Consider the following 16,396-nt stretch of genomic DNA (forward strand, 5'->3'; position numbering starts at 1 on the left):
GATTCTCCAGGCAAGAACACTGGAGTGGGTTGCCATTGCCTTCTCCATTGTGTGAAAATGAAAAGTGAAAGTGAAGTCGCCCAGTCGTGTCTGACTCGTAGCTACCCCATGGACTGCAGCCTACCAGGCTCCTCCATCCATGGAATTTTCTAGGCAAGAGTACTGGAGTGGGTTGCCTTTCCCTTCTCCAGGGGATCTTCCCAACCCAGGGATTGAACCCAGATCTCCCTTATTACAGGCAGATTCTTTACCAGTTGAGCCACAAGGGAAGCCCAAGAATACTGAAGTGGGTAGCCTATCCCTTCTCCAGTGGGTCTTCCTGACCCAGGAATTGAACCAGGGTCTCCTGCATGGCAGGCGGATTCTTTACCAACTGAGCTATTTCTATTTCAATGCCCTTTATATTGAAAATATAAAATAAATATAAAAATATATGAGCTACACACAGATGCACACATGTTAATGTATTTATACACCTCTGTTGTTTAAGAAATCACTTGGACTCATTTCTGTACTGTTGATCAGCTAGGGAAATAGTTTTGTTCTCAAGTTTGTGAACTGGTCCAAAGAAAACCGCACACACAGGATGTGTAAAATCCAGAAGGCCTAGAGTCATCGCGGAAGTGAGTTACGAGGATGGCACAATAGTTTGCACTGAGTGACTTGGTGCTGGGAAAGCCACCCATCAACCCTTGGAATACGAATGAAGTGTATTATTTTCTGTGGATGATGCAAAGGCTGAAATGAAAACTGACATAGTCATTTCTGTTGTACAGACAGAGGGAGAGGGGGGAAGACTTTCTGAGGGAGCTAGCTAGACATTTGATTTCAGGCTCTGCTGGGGAATCAATTATAGGCTCCTTCGCTAAACTGAGCATGGGATGAAGAGGGACCAGGTCACTTGATGCCGGGGGGTGGGGGTGGGGGGTATTGCCGAGGGGTTGATCTGAGAGGGTTCTCAGGAACCAGGCAGCTTGAGGCGTGCTCCCTGGAGTGAACTAACCGCGTTATTTCCACCCGCCTCCCCCCTTCTCCCCTCCTTCTCCTCTGCTGTCCCCACTGTCTTCCCCAGGTGAGCATGCCTACAAGTGTTCTTGGTGCTCCTTTTCCACCATGACAATCAGCCAGCTGAAGGAACACTCCCTCAAGGTCCACGGAAAAGCCCTGACCCTCCCCAGGCCACGGATTGTCAGTCTCCTCTCCTCGCATGCCCACCACTCCTCCCAAAAAGCCACCCCAGCCGAAGAAGTGGAAGATTCCAATGGTAAAACCGGGCTTCGAAGCGGGCATCAACCATTGGGGTGGTGGTGGATGGGGATTAACAGCCAGGCCTTCTTTTTAGAAGAAAATCGTATATGAAAACGTGATGGTTCAGGTGAAGGAAGAAATGTGAAAAGGTTGGAACAGTATAGACTTTGGAGGTGGAGGGTGAAGTGAACTGGGTGAGCATCTGTTTGGTTCCGAGACAAGGCATGTCTGCATTGCTGTGTGTGCGCAGCTTATGGAGAGAGCGCGTGTGTGCTGGGTTCGTGTTGAGTTCTTCCTTGGTGGTTGAGCGCAGGAAGGTGAGGAATGCTGGGTGTATTTCTTTGTTTACTTATTGGTATGTATGCTGTGAAGTGTTTGGGGGTACCAGATGTATACGTTAACACAATTCAGAGTGGGAATGGAAAGGGTGAATGGTAGGGATGTGTCATTTCGGGGTCACCTTGTGATTTTTTTTTTTTATGGCTGAAGAATGATGAGGAAGCATCAGTTGAAGGGAGGGAGTAACTGCCCACTTTCAGAGCTTCACAGGCTACACCCGGGAAGCCCTGGAGGGAGTCTCCTCATTGGCGGTGTAATCAAAGCTGTACACCAGAGAGGATGAGAGCGAGATGGCCAGTGTGGCAGAGCCGAGCAAAGGATGGTTTGTTTTGATCAGCCCAAGAAACGGAAGGGTGTTGATTGCTCACCTCAGATGACTGCAGAGTCACATGCTTAGGAGAGGAAGAAGTCTGTAGATTCTTGTTGACATAGGAGACCTAGGAGCTGCTCTCTTCCATGACCTTCTGGTGTTGACTGCCTTCTGCAGCATCTCTGGTAACCGGTTATCTACCGCCAGCCTGAATACTTCTCAGGTCAGGGAACAGACCGTTTCCCAAGCAAGGTCTGTCGTTACGTCCTTGGTAGGAGCTTAAAGGGCTGGCTAGAAAGTTCATGGGTCCTTCGGAACAAAGGCTTGGCTTTGAGTCTTATTTCGCTCAATGCCAGTTGTGTTTTCCTGGGCAATCTTAGCTTCCTACACTCAAAGGTCAAATTGGATGATGATACCTACCCCTTGATGACCTTGAGAGATTAATAAGAAAAGATATACATTTAATAAATGGTCATTTTATTCAGCAGTTTACATCCTTGGATTGCAGTTTTGGTCTTTGAGGCCGAAGCATGAACTTGGGGTTACGTTTAATGTAAGAGTTTAAAAAGATAGACTTCTCAGGTTACCTGAAGATCTGACAGCCCCAACACGTCCATGTGGTCTGACTGTCTAATTAGCAAAAGAGTAAGTAATGAACCTTCATTCAAAAGGTCTGAGCAGAGAAAACTGGGAGGAAAAGGAAAGGTAAGTCCTGGGGCTAAAAGCTCCCTTTGCTGAGTTGCAGAATTTGGTGGCCTTTCCTTTGCCAATCAGTAAACACCAGGTTAAACGTAGTAACTCCTTGCTGGTATTCCTGTCTTGAAGGACTTCTGTTTAACAATGAAGGTTTGTCATTATGATGGTGGCTCCTGATGAAGTGAGCACACTTACCTTCTCTGCTGATGTGTGGCAGTTTAGCCTGTGTTTGTTGTTGGTGTTGTTTTCCAGGAAAATTTAGAGTCTCAAAGCTAAGGGGGCGGGGTTGGGAGATGGGGGTAGGGAACACATGTGAAACACTACAGAAAATGTCCCCTTTGCACCTTGAGATTCTGTTCCTTGGAAGATATTGGTATATTACAACAAAGGGCAAAATAGAATTTTATGTAATTGTAAGGTCTTCACATGATAACAAACACTCACATGATTGTTAATGAGTTGCTTTTATCTGAAATGGAAGCTATGTTTGTGTAGCCATTTGGGTAAAATGGGGCTTCCCTGGTGGCTCAGGTGGTAAAGAATCTATCTGTAATTTGGGAGACCTGGGTTCGATCCCTGGGTTGCAAAGATCCCCTGAAAAAAGGAAAAGCTAACCACTCCAGTATTCTTGCCTGGAGAATTCCATGGACTGAGGAGCCTGGTGGGCTACAATCCATGGCATCACAGAGTCAGACATGACTAAGCAACTAACACTTTCACACTTGGGTGAAATAGATCCACCCAAGCACCATTCCTCACAAAGGCTTTTCCTGGGACATTTGTCTCCATGGTTTACCTTCTTTCCCCTTTGTCCTCCTCTCTTGGAAGGTGGGTCTTAGTCTCCAGCACATGGACATCCTGCAGACCACTCAGTGTATGGCTCACCTTCCTCTGAGTGCGTGCTAGCTAAGTCACTTCAGTCATGTCTGACTCTTTGTGACCCTATGGACTGTAGCCCACCAGGCTCCTTTGTCCATTGGATTCCTCAGGCAAGAGAACTGGAATGGGCCGCCATGCCTCCTGAGGGGATCTTCCCGACTCAGGGATCAAACCCATGTCTCATGTTCCCTGCATTGGCAGGTTCTTTACCACTAATGCCACCTGGGAGCCCTCCCATCCTCTACATAGGCTAAAAAAGAGTCAAGTTCAGTCAGTTTCCTGAGCCTGTACTCTCTGCCAGGAGCTATGTGATGCACAGAAGAATCATAAATTAATACAGTGTCATTCTGAATGCCCCGAAGTTCAGAATCAAATGTTTAGAAGATATTATCAGCATGGTTTTGAACTAACCGCAGCTCTTAGCCTGAAGCCTCACCTTTTTGAGGGGTGATTTCTGATTCTTGGAAGCTAGACAAGGTTAGGACCTTGGGAGAAGGGTGGTTTCAGAAACATGATGAAATGATATTGGCTAACTCTCTGTGTAACACAGGTAGTCTGTTAGCCACAGGGAGATAAGTTGCAGTATTTAAAAGTGTTTTTCTCTTTCTGTAGAAGAAAGGATAATGAATGTAAACACTCTGGGTGGCCACTCTAGTGAGGCTTACACAGAACTCATTGGATCTGTGCTGATTTCAATGTATGTAAATAATCTGGATCAATGGGTCAGGAGTGATTGTTTAAGTGGGATGAACCTAAAGGTTTAAGGTGGGGTAATGCACCCCACTCCAGTACTCTTGCCTGGAAAATCCCATGGACCGAGGGGCCTGGTGGGCTGCAGTCCATGGGGTCGCTAGGAGTCGGACATGTCTGAGCGACTTCACTTTCACTTTTCACTTTCATGCATTGGAGAAGGAAATGGCAACCCACTCCAGTGTTCTAGCCTGGAGAATCCCAGGGACTGGGGAGCCTGGTGGGCTGCCGTCTATGGGGTCGCACAGAGTCGAACACAACTGAAGCGACTTAGCAGCAGCAAACAGAAAAAAGGTTTCAAATGGGCTCTTCTCATTAATGGATAATATGGAAAGAAAAATTAATAGTTTGTCCATTCAATCAATATTTTCTTGAATCCTTTCTATGTAGGTGTTGTGTGATTCAAAATGCCCAAGAATGACAGAAGAGGTTGAAAATGGGGCAGGCTGTTTGCTGGGGAACCGATTGGTGGATTCCTAGAAATGGTTACATCTGGGGGACGAAAAAACAGCTGTGGGGCTAGACAGTAGCCTGTAAATCATGCCTTGAATGGTGTTTGAAACACGCATGTGAAATCCAGTTGCACATTTTAATAGGGAGAAGCTGTGGGGCCGTTGGCTCTCAGTTAAGGTTTCCCACACTGCCAGGTCGCTCTGAACACAAGAACCAAAAATGTGTTGCAGGCCTGGGGGGAGTAGAGATCCGTAAAACCAGGGAAATCACCAGTGTGTCCTTGGCTTTCTGATCCCCTAGTGAGAGAAGTGAATAAAACGACTTGACATGCTCACTGCTGTTTGCAGTGGTCAAATGTTTGCAGTCTTGAGAGTGAGCCAGTCTTTTCCGGCAGAAGGAAACTGCCTGAGCAAGAAGGTTCTTCCTAAGCTGCTTTGCCTCCCAATCCAGAGGGGAGCCCTACAGGGGAGAGAAGGGAGCCCTCCAAGAGAGCGAGGGAAGCCAAGAAGGCAGCCGCGAGAAGGTGGGGGGTGGGGGTGGGGGCTGATTGCTTTCCCACTGCCTGGCCACACACTTGCTCTGGACATAAACTCTTAGACTCTGGGCTGTCAGTCTTGACATGTCTCACCAGCATGTGGTCTCTCTGTGTTCTCCATGATCTGTGGTTGGAAAGAAAAGCAGTGCTGCTTCTGTGTGTAAGATAATGGGAAATGACACATAATTGCTATTCTAAACAATGCATTAAGTTGAAATCCTAAGGTTGTCAACAAGAGGAAGTGTTCTGCTGCGTTTGTGTTTACTGGGTTCCTTCTGCCATATAAAATAGAGGACTGGGTTGTATCAGGCTTTTTCTTAGACTGCTTTCAGGACAGAAAAACACACATACCCATATACCTATAAAACAAGAGACAGACTTAGAGCAGTGTCGTTTCAGGATGAGGTTTGTTTAGGTCTGAGTAGTTCCCCAGGGCCTACGGTGGTGGATACATAATTTGAAATTCAGCTCTATCCTTTGTAAGAGGTCAGGCCAATGGTGACATTCCATCTTTTTCCTACTTTCAGTTTCTTTCTTCGCTCCATCCAGTTATGCCGCACAGAATGGCCTGCTTTAGGAAGCAGCTACTGTGGTGCGCTTAAAACAAAAATCAGACACTAAGACCATGTGCAAAATACGTAAGGTATATGAGAATTAAGATAGTTTTTAGCCTGTGCCCTAATGGCAACCTAGGGAAAACACCCAGAACTTTTGGTCATGAAATCCTTCTTCGTGTAAGAGAGCTCCATATAGTCCACCCAACAAGAGATGTCTTTGCTAGTATGAATTGGTAGAAAAACATAAGGAGCTTCGTGATTTTTTTTTTTAATAAAGCAAAGGGTTTTCTGTTACAACTTTTCAGTTGGCTTTTCAGTTATAAACTCTAGAATGATATTTGATCAGCAGCATTTTTTATCAGGGAATCTCTCCTCAAAAAACCACAGGCACTTCTCATGTCGTATCAAAATCTAAGTTGTCTGCATTGCATACAGACTTTACCACTTGGTCACACGTTCTCCATCCTGTGTGTTCTCACCAACAAATCCTTATGTTTCCAACCATCTCTGTACTAACTGCACCCAGCACCTGAGGTCATCATTTCCATTTCTGTGCATTCGAAGGAGCTCTGCTGGGAGCTTCGAAGAATTTCCTGTGTGCTTCTGTCTGCCAGTCTCTGACTTTAACTTCTGCTGAAGACTGACATTTACCAGCCATTGGGTACTCTGATTACTCATCCATTGATGATCTTCTTGGTGTTCATTTGTACTTGTGGATATGCTTTTGGTTCTGTCCCCTAATTTTCCAGTCGAAATAGTTAGATACTTATACTGACTTCTTTTAACTGGCCAACAATTTCTTGTAGGCATCACAGTTTTGCAGTTCAGTTAGTTGTTCTCCTAACATGTCTGACAGACTCCACAGAACCAAGCTGTACAAGGGTAAGTTTATTTCATTTGCATTTAAGAGGCAAGTTCAAAAGATAAATGATCCAAAGATGTAACCTTAGGGATTGCTGTAACAGAAACTTTCTGACGCATCAGTCTGCCAAGAGGAAATAATCTTCCTTGACAGAGTATTTTCAACTTTATTGTTGTTCGCTGGATAACAAGACCTTCTGTAGAAGTGGGAAACTGCAGGTTGAGACAAGTTGTAAGCCTTTCCAGTCCTCAGGAGGAGACAGAAAGAGTGGTGGTGCTGGGGACCTGGGCATTACAAGTGTAGTCCCCTGGTAGCAGAGCCCCTTAGAGCAAGCACACATTATCATTTGACCCTGGAATGGAGTAGCTTTTTTTTTTCTGTGTCTTTGTCCGAAAGCATAGAGTGTTTGGTTGCAGTTAAATCCAATTCAGAGAAGCTATAGAGTGAAACTAACCAACAAAACTCATAGATTAATAAAAAATTTTTATTCTGCTTGAAAATTCTGCCTGCCAGTGTTTTGACATAATATATGAGTTAGAGGAGGCTTGTTTTGCTTGATTTCTACAGGCTATAAATCAAGGATTTGGCAGACTTTTTCTGTAAAGGGCCAGATAGAAAATACTTTCAAGTTTGTGGGCCACAGAGTCTCTGTTACAACCATTCAACAGTGCCATTATAATGGGAAAACAGCCATAGATAATATGTAAACAATGGACATGGCTGTGTTCCAATAAAACTTTATATGCAAAGGCGTGAGCATAGACATGGATTTGCCCTGTGGGCAGCTTGTCACTCACCCCTACCATGGTGAGTGGAAAAAATTATAGTAGAACCCATGAAATTAATCCCATCTTTAGTAAATGTCATTATAGACCTTTATAGTTAACATATAGGCTATTCCTAGAGGTCACTTAAAATATAACTTGACCTAAATACATGCTTTGTTTCATATATGATATGTAAGACATTAAGTAGAGCTTTAAAATATTAGTGTGTGAATTACACTTAAGCTCAAAAGAAAATCTTCTCCAAGAATTGTATTGAATCTAGCACCAAACCATCAATTCATTTAACCTTGACTGCAGCAATACTTAACACTTAAAAATTAAGATCTGAGATGCCTGCTTTTTGAAGAGAAGCTTTTCAGATTTCTAAATAGGTAAGACATAAAATACAACCTTTAAGAGGATCCAATTAGTTGCTAGGACATCAGAACCTTCCACACAGGTTCCAGTTGGCGATCAGATTTCTCTTGGGGTGAAAGAAAGAAGAGGTGGTTTCTTTAAAAATGACAATAATGAAATGTAGACTCTCCAGTGAATAATTGTGAAGTACCAAGATTTACATCGTTTTTAGCACATGGGATATGAGACATAATTTTAATGGCTTGGCCATAATTTTTAATGGGTTCTGCTGGTCTTAAAATTATCTGGCCAGAGAACACTAACCTTCCATTTTTGACATCAGAATTTCTACATTAAAATGTGATCTCAAGTTTACTTTAATGCTTATTATGAAGAGTGGCATTTCTACTACAAAAACCTAAGACAGAGTCTGTAAGTCCCGGGGTGCAGAGCAGTACAGGTGATTCCGCATCTTCTGTTTGATATCCAACAGTCTTTGGTGGTGAAATTATTAGACCTTGCCCCCGTCAGCAAATAGAAAGCCTCCAAAATTATCACTGCCCTAAAGTTGAATATCATGTGATAGACCCTTCCCAAGAAACCCACCTGCCTGAGATGGGTTTTTGAATTAGCCACATGGGTCTGTGACTTTTTGAATTAGCCACAGTTTCATGTGCCAAGGATGGAAAAAACATTTCAAGTGAAAGCTTTCCATGTCCTGGGAACTCAGTCAACTTGCCCATCTCCCTCTTCCCATGCCAAGAAAAACATTTGTTCATCAGAAATACAAGCATATACTACCCAACTCATTCAGAGCTAGTTTCCAGCAGCTCCAGAATTTGCTGCATAATTCCACAGCTTACTGTTGGTTGGAGATTACCTTAAGGTCCTCCAGAACCTCAGTGTGGGAAATATCTAAAAGGAAGAAGAAATTTATTCTTTGGCAGAAAATGCATTCAGTTGTTAGTCAAATCATCTGAAATTATTAATCTCAGTTCTTTTTTGAAAGAAAGAATTTTTCTTTGTCTTATTGTTGCCCACTTCAATTTCCGCCCCCCCCCCCGGAACCAGAGCTAAATGTTTTAGTGCAATTATATTGAATATAAAATCCCTCAAACTCTTTTGAGACTTCTTGTGATTCATAGATCCTCTCCTATCTTCCAAATTCTGTTCTGCGCTAGAGAATTTTACACAAGTATTGGATCTGGGAGGATGAGTATGTGTGAGCCATGATTCAAGTGGTAGAAATCCTGGGACAGCTTTGCTGGAACAGAGGGTATGTCCTGACCAAGATGGGCATGTGAAAAAGAATTCTCAGAGCTGAGATGAGGAGAAGATGCCAGAAATAACCTTCTCCAAACAACTATTACTTATCTTCTAAATTATGTGAGTTTTGATTGTATGGCCCAGTATGTCCAAATGATGCACATGTTTTTTCATTCATTCATAATCCTAAATAATAATATCCTATAGAAAAATCCCACTGATAGTAGTTAGAAATAGTGAGATAAAGAATGGCCAAAATGATGGGAGCGGTTCAGGTGTGAACAATTCTGCTTGCCTTTTCCTGAAGTCAGTCCCTTGCTGTTTTTGCCCAGAAGGGCCGTGTTCCTATCAGAGGGCTCTTCTACTTTGTAACTAGTTTCAGAGTCATCAGCCTCAACCCAAAGGAGGTGTTTGGCTAAGAGGGCAGAGCCCAGCTAAGATATTATTTACCTGTTCACTGCTCTTGGAGAAGTCATTCCAGGGTGAGGCTCTCCAGCTCCTTAGGAACAAAGAATATTCTTATGTGCCTCGTATAAGCCACCCTCCTTATATCATCTGTTATGTTCGTGTTCTGTGAGCCCTCCAGCAAAGCTCCATGATCACTACAATGAGCAAGGCAGGACCTTCCTTCTAAACCTTCTCTGTAGTCCTTGATTTTTAGCACTGCTGGTTGTCCACTTCCCGCCCCCCTCCACACACACACCCAACCCCGATTAGTTTTAAAGTCAACCCTTCTGGCTTTTTATAAGGATTCTGCCTGTCACTTTGTTTTGAAGTGATAAAATTATTACAATTTTTATTCTGCTGATTGCCTTAAATTTACCATCAGATTTAATATGTCTAATGAGTCAGAGGTACAGATTATTAGTCTTATTTTATAGAGAAGGAAACTGAGACCCTGAGGGCTGAAATGATGAGTTCCAAAGTCACAAAACCCATATGTGGTAGACCTTGTCTGAATCCAAAGCTCATGCCCTTAACCTTTGTTCCATTTCATCGAAGACTTGCAGCAGAAACACATAGCCATAAATGAGCCAGAGTGCTGAAGACGCAACCTCTTCTTATGTGTCTGGGGGCGCTGGAAGTTTCCAAAGGAAGCTGAAGCCAAATTTTATTGTTGATTGATATTTAGAGCCTAAGTTAATAGACACATAGAATTAAGTTAAAAGAGCAGAATATAATGAATGAGATATTCTGCTTGCAGATTTTATTGACTATAGCCATAGAAAAGAGGAGGAATTGACAAGTCCTGGAGGGCTTCTTGACAGATGTGGGGGCTCAGGCTGAGCCTTGAAGGGCGAGTAGGAATTTTACAGCTGAATGGAAGTCCATTCTGGTAGGAAGAGTATCAGAAGCGAGCAGACTTTGAGAAGAAGGGATCCTGGGACAGCCAGGAGACCGGTCTGGCTGGAGTAGGGGCTTGTAGGGAAGTTGTTGGGTGGACAGTTGGCAAGGTGACGAGAAGTAGAGCCTAAGTGTAAGGGTGATTAACACCAGGAAGAGGCCTTTGAATTGTTAAGGGACAGGCTAAACAAGGAAGACCAGCATAAAGGCCCTTGTCCCCTTCAAAAGTAGAGGGTACTTTTAAACTATGGGTGCATCCTGCTGATCCCTGTAGGTATCTTCAAGAATGAGTGTGCTTTAAAAGTAGTCAGTTTATCCCTTTTTAAGTCAAGTTATCCCTCTTTAAGATGCTACATAGACTTTTTCCTTCTGATTACAAGAGTAATACCTACTAGATTAGAGAACAGCCTTATGGCAATGTATACCATGAGATGTGAGGGTCACCCATAATGCCAGCCTCTCTGTACCCAATAGAGTCTTAATAACAATCAGCTGTGGAATCACTTAGACATTGGTTCTTTGCATATACAAACAGGCTCTGTTTTGTTATTTTAATTCTTTTCAGAACTGATACTACAGTATACAAACTACCTTTATTTATGTTTTTGTCTTTACTTGAAAGATTCGCTGTTTGACTCACTATAGTTTTAAAATGTGAGCATCCATATTTCAAAACAAACCAACAAAAATGATTCCCCTTCAGATAATAAATACTGAGTACCTAAAGGCTTGAAGTATTTTCCCGTGTATGTGATATATGTGTTTAAGACGGGAGTCTCAGAATTACATAAAGCCTCTGAGGTTTAGCCAATCAAAACTTCATTTGTCTAGTTTAAGTTTCACTTATCTTCTAAAAAATTACTTAAGTCTCTTTTCCTACTGCTTAAGACTCAATACATTTGAAATATTGGCAAATGGTCCATAAGTTAAATGACAATATCAAGATTACAGACTGTCTAGACTGTTCAGAGTAATGAGCTGAAAATGAGATTCTGTTAGGATATAAATATAAAACATGTTGGGTAGCTTCTGACCTTTGTATTCACTTCCATTACTAGGCTTGCCAGATATTCTTATAATTATCAGTTATCATATCTGTCTCCCCAGCTAAACTGTGTGCTCTCTGAGGTCAAGGACTATTCCAGAGTCTTAGCACTTGGCAGGCCATTCAATAAGTATTTCTTGATTTGAATTAGTGCAGCAAAAGGGGAATGGACAAAACAAGAGTTTATGTGTGAAAAAGCCTGGGAATTCTAGTGACTTCAAGCTCACCTGTGTCACATGATGTTTGGAAAAATCCAGTGGTATTGGGCTGCGTGAGTATCGTGATGCTGCGTCGCACTTGGTTTCCTTGGGCACACTTCTCTCCTCCAGTTAACTAGCTTTGTGCCCAGCACCCATAATGGCAGCCTCCTCTCCCTTTCAGTTCTCTGCAGCCAAAGTCACTAATCCCTTTCCTCCTAGCAGCCAAGAGGGGCAGTGAGTGCAGCCCTTACTTTCTGCTACCTGTTCAGAATATTTCTGCTTCCTTCACTTTTCGAATGTCTGCTCTCTGCTTATTTCCTTCTCCTTCTGGAATGTTCCTTCTTCTTCCACAGTGAACTCAGCGCCAGGTTCATAACCTGCCTTTATATCCTAGCCGTGACCATCGGACTTTGGAATTTTAATATACTGGACTCAGTGATATGACCCAATGAATATTTGGTCTCTTCAGATAGGGAGGTTCACCTCCACCACCCTTCATCTGTGGCTGGACTCTCCATGAACACTGTGCCTCCAGCATCTCAGACTCTTACATTGTCTCTGACCATTGCTCATCCCTTGTCTACCCAACCCAGACCCCAGGCTCAGCCATTTCAAAAGGACTTTGTCCTGTATCCTGTGGCTGTACCTCCTTTGTTCTTGTCTGGTTTCCAACCTGTCAGATCCCAACCCTGACTAACCCTCTCACTCCTGTACATCCTCTGATTTCTGCCAGTCCTCATGGCTCTAATCTCACACTTTCCAAATCAGTTTTCAAGGTTATCTTTGTTAACCACAAATCTGGCTTAACCTTTTTAAAAATTGAAGTATAGTTGATTTACAATGTTGTGTTAATTTCTGCTGTACGGCAAATTGAGTCACACACACATATATATACATTCTTTTTTAGTGTTCTTTTTATTATGGTTTATCACAAGATATTGAATACAGTTCCCTGTGCTATGCAATATGACCTTGTTTATTCATTCTGTGTGTCATGGTTTACACCCACTAACCCCAACCTCCTGCTCCATCCCTCCCCCAACCCTCTTCCCCTTGGCAAGCCAGGTTTGTTCTCTATGTCTGTGAGTCTGTTTCATAAATAAGTTAATTTGTGTCATATTTTAGATTTCACATATAAGTGATATCATACAGTATTTGTTTTTCTGTTTCTGACTTAGTATGGTAATTTACAGCTGCATCCGTGTTGCTGCAAGTGGCATTTTTCCACTCTTTTTTATGACTGGTAATCAGTTCAGTTCAGTTCAGTTGCTCAGCCATGTCTGATTCTTTGCGACCCCGTGGACTGCAGCACACCAGGCCTCCCTGTCCATCACCAACTCCCAGAGTTTACCCAAACTCATGTCCATTGAGTCGGCAATGCCATCCAACCATCTCATCCTCTGTCGTCCCCTTCTCCTTCCACCTTCAAGCTTTCCCAGCATCAGGGTCTTTTCCAGTGAGTCACTTCTTTGCATCAGGTGGCCAAAGAATTGGAGTTTCAGCTTCAACATCAGTCCTTCCAATGAACACTCAGAACTAATCTTTAGAATGGACTGGTGGATCTCCTTGCAGTCCAAGGGACTCTCAAGAGTCATCTCCAACACCACAGTTCAAAAGCATCAATTCTTCTGCGCTTTCTTTATAGTCCAACTCTCACATCCATACATGACTACTGGAAAAACCATAGCCTTGACTAGACGGACCTTTGTTGGCAAAGTAACGTCTCTGCTTTTTAATATGCTATCTAGGTTGGTCATAACTTCCAAGGAGTAAGTGTCTTTTAATTTCATGGCTGCAGTCACCATTTACAGTGATTTTGGAGCCCAGCAAAATAAAATCTGACACTGTTTCCACTGTTTCCCCATCTATTTCCCATGAAGTGATGGGACCGGATACCACGATCTTAGCTTTCTGAATGTTGAGCTTTAAGCCAACTTTTTCACTCTCCTCTTTCACTTTCATCAAGAGGCTTTTTAGTTCCTCTTCACTTTCTGCCATAAGGGTGGTGTCATCTGCATATATGAGGTTGTTGATATTTCTCCCGGCAGTGTTGATTCCAGCTTGTGCTTCCTCCAGCCCAGCATTTCTTGTGATGTACTCTGCATAGAAGTTAAATAAGCAGGGTGACAATATACAGCCTTGACGTACTCCTTTTCCTATTTGGAACCAGTCTGTTCCACTGTTGTATATATGTACCACGTCCTTTATTTATCTGTTAATGGAGAAGGCAATGGCACCCCACTCCAGTACTCTTGCCTGGAAAATCCCATGGATGGAGTAGCCTGGTAGGCTGCAGTCCACGGGGTCGCTAAGAGTTGGACACGACTGAGCGACTTCACTTTCACTTTTCACTTTCATGCATTGGAGAAGGAAATGGCAACCCATTCCAGTGTTCTTGCCTGGAGAATCCCAGGGACGGGGGGAGCCTGTTGGGCTGCCATCTATGGGGTCGCACAGAGTCGGACACGACTGAAGTGACTTAGCAGCAGCAGCAGCAGCAATGGACATTTAGGTTGCTTCCATGGCTTGGCTGTTGTGAATAGTGCTGGTTTGAATGTAGGGGTGCATGTATCTTTTTGAGTTATTGATTTACTTTTAAAAATGTTTGAGATTTATTCCTGTATAACATCAGTCTACTTGTAAGTTTTTCAAAGTATTTTTGTTGAATGAAAGAGATGGGCATGTGGTCAGATCCAAGGTGATAGAAGTTGCAAGTAGCTGCATTGTTTACCTTGCCTGTCCCAAAGTGAACGTGAATAAACAGAGTGAGCAGCTAGAGAGTTAGTAGCTGTGGTATCACAAATTTTTACATTGTGCTTGTGAGTTGTGATTTTCCTGTTACTCTGATTTAATAGTATTTTAAAATGTTGCCCATGGGTAAGTTTTTAATTAGGAATACAGAGAAAGAAAGATGAAGAAATCCACATCTAACTTGCATGCAAGCAAGAATAATGCCACCAACATATCTGTTAGAAGGAACAGTTGCGATAACTCAATTAAAGGCACATGTAAAGTGTAAGTAAGCTTCCAAACTGAGGCTTCCCAGGTGGCTCAGTGGTAGAGAATCCGCCTGCCAATGCAGGATACACGGGTTTGATCCCTGGGTTGGGAAGACCCCTGGAGGAGGAAATAGCAGCCTGCACCAGTATTCTTGTCTGGAGAATCCCAAGGATAGAGAAGCCTGGCGGGCTACAGTCCATGGGGACATAGAGTCAGACACAGGTTAGTGCTGAGCATGCACACAAGCTTCCCAACTAACACATTAAAATCCTTATATTCTGTATATTGTTAACAATAAAATAAGACCATTTTTGCTAATATATCTATAGTATACTTTTGCATCTTGGTTATGTTATCTGCATAATGAAAGACTAGGGGGGGAAACTCCCTAAAAAATTAAGTTCAGTGTTAAAATACTAAATGGAGGGACTTCCCTGGCAGACTGTGGTTTAGACTCCATGCTTCCACTGCAGGGGGAACAGGTTCTATCTCTTGATGGAGAACTATGATCCTGTATGCTGTGTGATGTGGCCAAACATAAATAAATAAAATATAGGCTAGAAAGATTTATTTTTTCCAGTTCTGTTTCTTCCCCCATTGGTTTCACTGTTACGTGCGTCTATCCCTGTAGCTTAATAAGTAGGTGTATAGTCCTTTTCACTACATTTCTCCCTCTTCTAACTTTCTGGGATATTACCTAAATCACAGTATCCCTAGGGAAGAATGTTGGCTACATAGATATCCACCCATTGTATGTTGTCAGGGCAGAAAAGAGTGTCTGAGAACTATGGGAGGAAGGGATGGTGGCTCTGCGTTAAGTCAAGGGCAGGTTTAATATTTTATTTACTTATTTACCATTTTCTAAATGGGGAGACGGCAACAACAGTACATGAGAAAGTAGCTTTCCTATATACTGAATAAATTGGTGGTTTTTACACTAATCATCATCACTCAGTAAAGGGAGTGATGGTGACATAAAGCCATGGGAAGTTAAGCGATGCTGAGGCCAGCTCCATCCACAGCCCCAACTCTCCATGTGGACCAGGTGGAGCATCTTTGATCTGGCCCCTGGGCTTCCTGTACCTGGAAGGGGTAGAAGGTGATTGACAGCAGCATGTGAGACAGGAGAGGTCCTGCTCTAGGGAGTCTGGTAGCCGTGGCCCCCGCCTTGGGCACCCCCGCTCGGCAGAAGCATCTGAGGGTTCCACAGAACCTCTTCCTCAAACCAGCATGATTTTTGTCCGGTGTGATTTTGGAGTCACGCTGCGGTGCTGGCGTGGAGCACAGCTCATCCTGCGTGTCGCTAAGTGCACTTTGATTGAGCCGATGCCAGGAGGACCCGTTTTAACCCAACTGGAGCTAGTGAAAATGAGGGGCAAATGGTGTTTTCAAAGCCAGTTCTCCATATAGATCATCTCTCTGTAATAACCTGTGTGGGGTTGCTGGACCCCTGAGTTTAAAGTCCAAATCCAGAAAGGAGCACCGGAGTTGGAGGCCAGGGATCACCCAGCATGTGCAGCCTGGGGCAGAGGGCCTGACTGCCTCCATCTCACACGTGTGGCTGAGATAAATCACTGACCTTCTCTTACTTCTTATTCATAAGATAATGATGCCTATTTGATGGGGTTATTTTGTGGCTCAAATGAGATAACATATGAAAATGCTTTCACATTCTAAATTACCGTAGAAATCTTAGACACTATTAAAATAGCATAGTAGAAGTAAATTCCTTGTCAATTTATGATCATTTGTCAGCAACCAGGGATGAATGAGGGTTTTTTTTTTTTT

General features: G+C 43.2%; 1 protein-coding gene across 10 annotated transcripts in view; it reads left to right on the top strand.

The window, feature by feature from the left end:
• ZNF462 (zinc finger protein 462) overlaps nucleotides 1-16,396 on the top strand; it is a 157,502-nt gene that overhangs the window by 77,898 nt on the left and 63,208 nt on the right. For all 10 annotated transcript variants that reach the window (XR_009738197.1, XM_061426410.1, XM_061426412.1 and 7 more), the window contains one exon: nucleotides 1,073-1,264. Coding sequence is in view for 9 of the 10 variants with exons in the window: in XM_061426410.1 (XP_061282394.1) it covers nucleotides 1,073-1,264 (192 nt within the window). In the remaining variant the exon portion in view is untranslated. The remainder of the gene's footprint in view (nucleotides 1-1,072; nucleotides 1,265-16,396) is intronic.

Source organism: Bos javanicus, chromosome 8, assembly GCF_032452875.1.
Source record: "Bos javanicus breed banteng chromosome 8, ARS-OSU_banteng_1.0, whole genome shotgun sequence".
Lineage (NCBI taxonomy): Eukaryota > Metazoa > Chordata > Mammalia > Artiodactyla > Bovidae > Bos > Bos javanicus.